General features: G+C 43.2%; 1 protein-coding gene across 1 annotated transcript in view; it reads left to right on the top strand.

The window, feature by feature from the left end:
- Nucleotides 1-9,892, top strand: part of susd6 (sushi domain containing 6) — a 38,869-nt gene extending 28,977 nt beyond the window's left edge. The window contains exons 3-7 of the mRNA XM_012877139.3: nucleotides 1,557-1,751; nucleotides 3,201-3,395; nucleotides 3,811-3,949; nucleotides 4,549-5,024; nucleotides 7,439-9,892. Of these exons, the coding sequence (XP_012732593.2) occupies nucleotides 1,557-1,751; nucleotides 3,201-3,395; nucleotides 3,811-3,949; nucleotides 4,549-5,024; nucleotides 7,439-7,464 (1,031 nt within the window). The 3' untranslated portion in view covers nucleotides 7,465-9,892. The remainder of the gene's footprint in view (nucleotides 1-1,556; nucleotides 1,752-3,200; nucleotides 3,396-3,810; nucleotides 3,950-4,548; nucleotides 5,025-7,438) is intronic.
- Nucleotides 9,893-10,146: the final 254 nt, after the last annotated feature.

Genomic DNA, 10,146 nt, shown 5'->3' on the forward strand with positions numbered 1-10,146 from the left:
GAAGCGTAGCGCATACTTTAAAGACCTGACAGGAAACGCTCCATGAAGTCCACTTCATTCCCCCCATGTTTAGACCTGCCTAACGCACTATTTTCAACACAGCAGCCCACATGGGAGGATTAAAAAAAAAAAGAAAATGAAGTGTAACAGCTGCTTTATATAACCTGCCGTTAGACGGCGCCACTTTAGGCAAGGCAAGGCAGGGCAAGGCAAATTTATTTATATAGCACAATTCAGTACAAGACAATACAAAGTGCTTTACATGATTAAGATATACCAAAATAATAAAATGTAGATAGAAAATAGAATAAAAGCAAGTAGGGATAGAATGTAGTAACAAAAAAGAACATTAAAAACAGTAAATCTGTTTAACTAGAACAGTCAAAGGTAATTTTAAACAGATGTGTTTAGATTTACTCCAATTACTGTCTGGGACTGAGTTTCCATTAACTTGGTGTTTATTTCTCGGTTTACACAGGTGTTGCTATGTTGTGTCAGATGTGATGGGTTTAGATGCTCTCCTCTCGCCAGATTGTTGCTTGAAGTTTGTGTGTGTGTATGTGGGATGGGGGGGTAATTTTGAGGAGCGGTTAGCACACAGTACACATTTAGCTGCTTTTTCTCTCACCGCAATAAAACACAGGCTCCTCGCGTGGCTGGCATGGCCCCGCTGTGCCGCAGACGAAGCCCCGGGAAGGTGGATCAAAACCTGATTAACTCTAGGCTGCCGCCTCATCCCGTGCTTCTCGGCTGGCTCAGATGTCGGAGTCTGCCATTAACACAAAGTAAATGAACCCAGACCTGCTGCCAGTGTGGGAAGAGGACGGTTTAATGAGCAGGAGCTAATCGAGAGGAATTGGATAACACACTTTAATCCTCGACACTGCAGCACGGCTGCCTCGACATCTTGGTCCGGTTTTCCGTCTTCATCCGGTGCCGGATGCAGCAGAGTTTCAAGCGAAAGACGGCACAGCGCTCGACTTGTCAGCGCCGCTCGTCAACTTGACGGAGTTTCCCTCTGAAAGGTTGTTTCGGCCCGACGGCAGCTGCTGCGTTTAGGCTCGACCGGGTTAATGAGACGGCACCGCGTTACCCGCAGCAGAACATTAGCGCAGCATTCAGACGTTGGAGTGCCCTATAAAACTATTACAGTTGTCTACACACTGATTGAGTTTGATTAAACGTAATGCAATATTTAAAAGTAAATACTCGGGGATATACAAATTATAAATGGGACAAGGCCTCCGAAGGTAAACAGTTGGTTTCTCCGCTCGGCTGCTACATGAAAATCTCTGCCTAAATTAAAAATTAAGATACGCATCCTGTCTCGAGGCAAGCTAAACTCTGTTTACTTACATGGCACATAATTACTTTTTTTTATTTTGCATTATTAAATATGGATTATGATCTCAAATTGGCTGCCAGCCTTGCAGCAGGGGGGTTGGTTACGTAGGCCAGAGGAGAAGGACTCCAATCTCATTTGTGTCCCGTTCGGATGCAGAACCTTTAAGCGGCGAGTCGCTAAACGTTCCTGTGGTTGTGTTCTGTGTCCTCAGGTTGTGCGCCTCCCCCCGGAGTGCCGCATGGAAGCCTGCTGAACCTGACCGAGTCCAACCAGGCCTCGTATCCTCCCGGCTCCCAGCTTACATTTGCATGCGATCCAGGATATACGCCAGATGGACAAGCGACCATCTTTTGTACCAGCGACGGAGCGTGGTCCCGTCCGCCTCCAAACTGCATCAAGAACTATGGTGAGCGGCAATAACCTTTATTGCTGCTTAAAAACTGTTTCATGTTAATCACAGTAGAACCCTGAGCTTGAATGTGTCCTTGTTGCGGTTTTATGTAAATAACCGACACAACGCAGTGCATGGTGGTAAAGTGCAAATGCATTTTTTTGTCTGACGTATGCATTTGTATTATATCCTTTTATTTATTCAGATAAAACCTCAATGAGACGTAAAATCTCCAAGATGGGCCTGGCAAGACAGCAGCGCCAATTTTTTTTTTTTTTCTACATTTTTTTTTCCTTTTTTTCTTCTTTTCTCTTTTTTTCCTTCTTTTTTTTCTTTCTTTTTTTTCTTTTTCTTCTTTTTTTCCTTTTTTTTCCTTCTTTTTTTCCCTTTTTCTTCTTTTTTTTCTTTTTTTGGACACTTAGTGACATATGTAGGGATAATGCGAGGTGTCCATCATCGGAGATTAATGGACAACGCGGAGACGTGAACCGTCCGCCACGAAGTCCGTTAATTTCTGATAACGGACACCTCGTCGGGCGTTATCCTGCTTATACCACGGTCATTTACGAAATAAATAAATAGTAAATCAATTATTATCACTTTAATGTTTTTCACCTTTAAAATTGTACATTTTCAACAACAAGCGGATGAGAGAGGTATTTCATGTCTCTCGGCTCTCTCTCAGCTAACATTTGAGTCAGAGCGACGTGGTGGCTCTCCGTCCCGGTCATCAACTACCGCTGCCTTGTGTGTTTTAGGCGCCTCCGTGCTGCCTGACTATTATGAACGAATGAAAGAATGAATAATTAACAGGCTACTGCAGCACCTGATGGCTGCCCAGGAGCTCCGGCAATCATTTGAACAAGGTGTGCTGCTACAGACAGACGGCTAAAACTCGCAGGGCAGCGGTACTCGAGCACCAGGATTGAGAACCACCCATAACACTTTTTAACAGCCAATCAGTATAGAGTATTCACTCAGACCGTGGTATACATTCCTATAATGTAGAAACATAAAATAAATCAAGTCATAAAAGCACGAGTGACTCAGTTGCAGCTAATAAAGCTTGTATGTACTAACCCACCTGCACCAAATGCCTTTAAGCTACTGTTTAGTTGACTTTAAGTCTGTTTTTGTTGTCTAATTTTTCTTCCCTATACGTAAAGAATCAATTATGGCCTCTAAAAACATCTCTTGACATGTTTGTCAGACAGTAATGTACGCTTTAGAAGTTGAACTAGAGCACATGAGAAAACAAAGGCTGAGGTTTTCCCTTTACCACGCTACCGTACGGTACAATAACTCTGACCGGCCGGTTTGTCGTTGAGCGCCAGCAGGGAGCACTGAGTCATTTTAGGCAAACACCGAAATCTCCCCGCAGGTAGAAATAACGACAACGAGCAGGTCGTCTGGCCACAGTAACACCCGTCAAATACCCGTTTCACCTTCTTCCCCCCCCTCCAGTGTGTTCGCCACCTACAGAACCAGAGAACGGAGGCTACCGCTGTCACCCGACTCCCTGCCACCGTCTCATCCACAACACCGTCATCGAGTATTTTTGTGACGAGGGCTACACGATGAAGGGAGACTACAAGTACCTCACCTGCCTCCATGGCGACTGGGACAGTCCCATGCAGATCAGCTGCAGACTCACCCAAGGTCGGTTTTCTAGGCACAACGCCATTCATGTTTGTTTTTTTTTCAGACTTGAAATTATGTAAAATGTGTTTATACAGTGTATATCTATCTATCTATCTATCTATCTATCTATCTATCTATCTATCTATCTATCTATCTATCTATCTATCTATCTATCTATCTATCTATCTATCTATAGATAGAAACAAAAAAATGAGTGTAGAGAAATGGGTATTTCCACCTTTAAATCAGTCGCTGTACAATTTTAACAGGTGACATATACAGAATTGATTTTGAACTTTTGAATTTTTTTTAAAAGAAATTGTTAAAGTGAACAGAAGATGGCCTTTTTGAGATGAGAACTGTGTAGGACTCTGTGAAAAGGGGACGATCTGCTCACTGTTTTCATTTCAATCTGCCTTGGTGGATCACCCAGACAAGGAGCCCAGCCTGCCGCTAGGGATGCCAGCTCTGTCCATCGTGCTGACCACAGCAAGTTGCGTCTTGCTCATCCTGCTCTTAGTGGTGCTGTTCGTTCTGGTCCAGCCGAAGCTCAAGTCCTTCCACCACAACAGGTAGGAAGCTTTGCCTCTTTATTTCCTCGCACCACATAAAGAATCTGTATCCATGCAGTCGGAGAGCCAGAGACTGTCGCTCCTTGTGTTTTCTTTATTTATCAAGAGAATATTTTCCGTATCTTATCCTAGACGTGGTTAGTTAATTACTTTATTGTTGTTTGTTTTTTTCACAGAAATGAAAGAAAAGCTATAACATCAGAGCCGCATGTTCGCTGCCTAAGTGAACGGACCTGTTAATCAACTTTAGTAGCTCATGATTATCTTGTTCTGCCACTGTCATTTCTCACATTCCTGACAAATTAAAACCAAAGCATGTAAATAATTCACCTGATCACCTCTGACAGCGGTGTCTGCCGGGTCCCTGCCATAGAAAAGCCGGCATGATTTGATCTAATGCTCACTGGCACTCGTGTTGATTGTGTAACAGAGCAGAGGACTCTGGGATGCACAGTCGACGCTAATCACTCCACATTTTGCTGCATGGAGCAACACGTTGGACCTTAACCCAGAACTGAGATTTGTAATTTGATGCACTTTGTTCCTGTTCACCGTTACGCTAAGCTAGGATTGGTTGTCTTCATGTGTTTGGCCACTAGGAGGGAGCAGGGAGTCTCAGGCCAGAGCAGCTCCATCCTGGTGGAGGGTGTCCAGGTGTCGCTGCCGTCCTACGAAGAGGCCGTATATGGGAGCGGCGGACCCTGCGGCGCGTCTGCTCCTCCTCCTTCGCCGCCGCCGCCTATGGCTTCGCCAGAGTCACGAGTCCCCATCGTGCTCTCCGAGGGGCTTCCTCAGGGAGCCGCGGGGGGCCAAGGCTCCAGCAGGAGCCGGCAACACAGAGAATTAGACTTCTGTCTCCCGTCGACCTCGTCGTCGTCCTTCTCCTCCAGCCGTCGCGCAGAGACGGCGTTGGTTCATCAGGCCCCCTCGTCCTCCTCCTGCTCGTCGACTTCGTGGGCCAGGGAGCAGCAGCTCGTGGGTGCCTGCGCGGCCCCCCCACCTCTCCGCAGAGACTCTGAGAGCAGCGACCAGCACAGTCTGCTTTCCGTCACCTCTGTGGACGAGTTTGCTGACGGTAAGAGAAGCAGGGCAGTCAAACTTTTTTACAGTAGCAGGCCACATACTATCAGGTAGGAGGGTGCACTTATGCTGGTTTTGAAAAATAGAGTCTCCCTGATGTATTTTGGAAGCTTTCAAGACAGGTGATTATTTAAAGAATAGTCATAGTGCATGTTTTAAATTGAATAAAAGGCAAAAAAAGAAGTGAATGATCAATTCTTCAAAAACAACCTTTGTTTTTTTTATTATTATTATTCTTAAAACATTTTTTCACATGTTGTTTATCATCATGTTTTAACAAGGTAAGGTCATCTCCATTTGCATAAAATTAGTTTAATTTGAATTACTAGCACCACATAAAACAGATCAGATTAGGTGAGGTCTATTCATCTTAATATTATTATTCACAGTTCTGTTCTAAAAACGATCGTAACATTTCTTCACGAACCAAGTCGAATTTTTATGATAAAAATACAGGGTTGGAATTTGAAATTGAATTTACATGTTGAATTTATTTCAGTCATATTGCTCTTTCGAAATCTCTTATCTCAGTTTAATTTCACTTGCACTCATCACACACATGATATCATATCATCGACGAGGATTCTAGAGACAAACACAAAATGCATCCCCTGAAAAAACTTCGATAATTTGCTGCTGTAATATTATATTATATGTAATATTATAGATTTTCAGAATAAAAAGCTAACAGATGTGCATAATCAAAAAATATCAGAAATACAATTATAGAGCATTCAGTATTGTAAGAAAGCCCACGCTGTTTCTGGATAAATACATTACTGTATGAGTTAAGTTCTATTCCGTTTTATGCCTCTTTCCTTGTAAGTTTAAAATGTCCCATGCTCCTGAATGCACCATAGCTTTCTGACGCTCGTGAATGCATCACACTGGTCTATGAACGCGGCGCTGTGCACGTTTGATCTTCGCTTAAAAAGCTTTGCAGTTTTAAAACTCACGTCGGCTCTCATGGTTTTATTGCACTTTTCGGCATAATACCGGTCTGTGTTTTGATCGGAAAAGTAGCATCTCGGTTGAATCACTCGTTAATGTTGCTCTCAGTGGAGACAGATGCTAAAGAGATTTTTGGGATGTATAATCGGGGAAAAGTAGGCGGCGTCAGGAGCTGCTATAGACGGCGATTTGCCGCCGTTGACCGGCTACTTTTGACTGCCCTGGAGAAGGCAGAAAAGCTACAGGTCTTCCTCAACATGACATACCAGGGTTGCCAGTTAAGCTTGATGCATTGTTTGCAGTTTTTATGTAAAGCTGCCATAAGCGGCCCCATTTTGTTACGTTACCACCCAGTGCATTTGTGTTCAGCCCCCCTGAGCCAAGACTTTGTAGAGATGCCTTTCAGCTGCAAGTCCAGCTGCGGCTCCTCAGGGGTTTGTTTCTACCAACCCTGCAAAATGTCCATCAGCTTCATGGTATATTATCGTGATTTTATGTGGTGGACCGACACAGGGAGGTACATGCCAAGCTGAAGCATTTTTTTTACCTGTTGAGGATAAGCTTCCCCACCGGATGTAGGCCAGAATTTGATTTAAACCAGAGCATCTTCTTCTTCTTCTCCTTCCTGGATCAGTTTTTACAGTTTTCTTTCAACATTTTTTTTCTTCTTGCCAATGTCCTAATAAAGAACTGATTAATGAACCTCTAATTGTTTTCTGGTCAATAAGTTCTCCCACCTGAGCCATGGGTCTGTGCAGCTCCTCCAGAGTTACCATCAACCTCTCAGCTGTTCCTGTTTGCCCGTCGGTTTAATCTTTGTTTTTGGATGATGGGTTGAACCGTGCTTGGAGTGTTGGTTCAAAACCTGAACTTCTCCACTTCTTTATCGCTGACCTGTCTGCTGTGATCCTGGGTCTTTTTGATGATGATTGTTTAATTGTGTTTAAAAAACAAACAAACTCTGTGGCCTTCACAGAACGGCTGCAGTGCAAATTACTTATTGGCACTGAATTAGATTTTAGAAAGGTGGAGTAAGGGGACTGAATACAAATGCACAACACACTTTTCAGATTATTTGTTTGAAAAGAAAACCTACAATACATTAAAAGAGTTTTGCTTTTAATTGTAACAAAATATGAAAATGCATGAATGTTTGTGAATATTTTTGCAAGCTGCTGTACCTATAAAGTAAAAAAAAAAAAAAAAAAAAAAAAAAAAAAGGCAATCAAACCCTCAGTTTCTTGGAACGAAAAAAAAAAACGATAAAATAAAAATGCAAATATGCATCTTTTTTTTTCTCTCTCATTTGGAGGCAGAACCTGGACAGAGGAGAGCAGGAACAGAATCTGTAATAGAAAAACGCTTGAAATGAAACACAGGGTGCACTAGTGCACGGCAAACAACGTTGATGGAAGCGCCGTCACTCTGTTCTCATATGACTCTTGTGTTCCCCTGCAGATATCCCTCTGCTGAAGGAAGCATGAAGCCTGCGGCCCGCTATCAGCAGCGGCGGCTCCTCCTTCGCCTATCTGTCGCTGCTGTCCGGAACTGACTGTGGCTGCCTATTTACTTCCCCTCTGTCCTCCAAGCAGCCAGCAGAGAAGTGACTAGAGCCATGCGCCTCCAACCTATTCTGCTTTACCATTTGAGAGCAAAACCAACAACCATTACCCATACTGCAACACGAGCAACGATGGAGCCCACGGGACCCAAACACTGGTGGAAGCTGAGCGAAGGCCAGATGCGTGAAGTGGAACCCGGTCGACGTAAATCCTGTAGATCCTGTGAAAAAAAAGAGTAAAAATGACTTACTGAGTCAGATTCTGTATTACCATGAACTCGCCTCCTGCCCAGTGTAGTTAACTGTAGTCCACCTGCAAATAAGAGTTTTTTTTTTTTTTTTGAGGGGGGGCGGGGGGGTTTGCCAAAAGCTTCACTCATCAGCTCTGTTCGGGATCTCCTGTGATACCAAAAGAGGTTTGAACTTGTGATCTTTGGCGCTCCGGACCATCTTCCCGCTGTACTTCAAAGGTTGTGAGTGAATTCTGACTTTTCCGCGGCCCTCTCTGCGAATGCTGCATGTCCTTTTTTTTTTTTTTTTTTTTTTCCTTCCTCCTTCTTCAGTTTAATGCTGTCACGCCGCTGCGAGCGACGCATGAACCCGCCTCCCTTTTCTCTCCCTCCGCGCGTTCCCTGTTGCTGTCTAGCAAAAAGGATTAGCAAGGAGCGACAACCGTGTCACAAAAGCTAAAAGCGGCGCGAGCAGCGTTTCATCGAGCACCATATCACGGCTATAAAAAGACCCGCTTCTTTATTTTCCGCCGCCGCCGCCGGCTGCAGCGGTGTCTAGAAGCCCGCTGCTTCTGTTGCATGAGTGGGATTGATTATTGTCTTGGCTGCGCCTCTCACACTTTTTTTTGTACAAGGGAAGAGGGCGACATGACGGGATAGTTTATTGACCCTGGTGATTGGACAGTTGGCTAAACTTTTATGCTTCTTATGGTTTCATCTTTGTCCTCGCTGTATTTATTGTTTGTGCGTGACTGTTTGCTTTGAGTTGCTGAATCGGTGTGTATGGATGTGTGTGTGTGTGACGTCTGGATTGCCTGTGCTCAGATGGAGGCTGGCTGGACAAAGTCCCAGTCCTTCCCAGTAGGAAAATGTCCCTCCCAACACTCAAAAAGTCACATGAACAAACTAGCTTCACGATTTGCAGCACAGTATGGGTATTAATTACCCATAGAACCCTTCTTTTTTTGTTTTTTTTTGTTTTTTATGCCCCTATTGAATGGCTGTAAAACATTACCCTCCTCAGAGGAACTGGCTCCCACCCATTTCCACGCTGAACTAAAGACTCTCCACTGTTGTGAATTGTGGAAACAAACTGCAACTGGTTGCAGTAGAATAAAGAAGAGAAGAAAAGCTTTTGTTAGCTAGCAATATACCCCCCCCCCCCCCCCCATATACCCCCGTCATATACACTCAGTCCTCTAACGCCAAGTGCAAATTAAAGAGAGAAAACATGTCCTTCTGTTCGAAGTCATCTGTTTTTATTACCACTTGAGAAGCTGCGGTGCTTGAGCTGGTCACCCTGGAAACAGCATGGCTCGGACAAATCCTGACAATTACTTTTTTTTTTTTTTTTTTTGAGCTTTGAAATTACACAAACGGACACGCACGAGCTGTCTAAATATCTGTTCTCGTTCTCATTTGGCTTTTCTTTGTCTTTATTTTTTTTTTTGTCTGGGCCTGTCGTCGTCTGCGGCTACATTACTCATGCAAACAAAATGTTGCCTTAGATTTGTACATTTTCGTTTCTTTTAATATGTATAATCGTAAGCCTCCGAATTGATTGCTTTACAGTTTTGCAACTCTTCATTTTCCCAATTGCCTTACTCTGTTCTTTTTTTTTTTTTGTTTTGTTTTTTCTATTCTATGCATAAAACTCTTTATTTGTCAATGACTGTACTTGTGTTGTGGGCACAACTAAACGAATGTCGTCCCTCTCTCTCCCCCCCCCCCCACCCCCCACCCCCTACCCCCACACACTGTTTTTCCCAGCGACTGTGATGAAGATAACGACTATAATGATAATTGAGCCTAGAGCTCCTTTACTTCATTACTTTTTGGCTTCTTTTGCTCGAAGGCATCATGTTTTAGGATGATTAGAGGGAGAAAAAAAATGCTATAAAGAAGCACTGTTGTACGGTGTTTATTCCCCAGAAATGACAGGTTCAAATTACCCATCTGGATTCTTAATTTCAATGCTTTAAGCTTTATTTTTGTTTTTTTGTTTTCTTTCTGTACATGGCAGTGGGTGTGAAGATAGTAATTTAATATTTGTATAAAGTTTAATTTAATTTTACAGTGTGTATATAACTTTCTAATTAAAGCTTTCTTTTAAATGTGAAAGGTGTGAACTTTGTTGAGTGTCCTGCTCGTTTCTGCTCATGCTAAACGGAAATCTCAAGGAAATATGCTTGCAAACATTTTCACTTTGAGCCGGTTGTAGGTCAGTTTGAACCATATGCACACACTTTGTGAAAATATATCACATGGGCAAAGTTCCATGCATTTATACCCCTTTAGTTGTTGTTTTTTTCACATTTTGTCCTGCTACAGCCACAACTTATCACATTTATTGCAGTTGATATTGCAATCTAATT

This window comes from Fundulus heteroclitus, chromosome 15, assembly GCF_011125445.2.
Source record: "Fundulus heteroclitus isolate FHET01 chromosome 15, MU-UCD_Fhet_4.1, whole genome shotgun sequence".
Lineage (NCBI taxonomy): Eukaryota > Metazoa > Chordata > Actinopteri > Cyprinodontiformes > Fundulidae > Fundulus > Fundulus heteroclitus.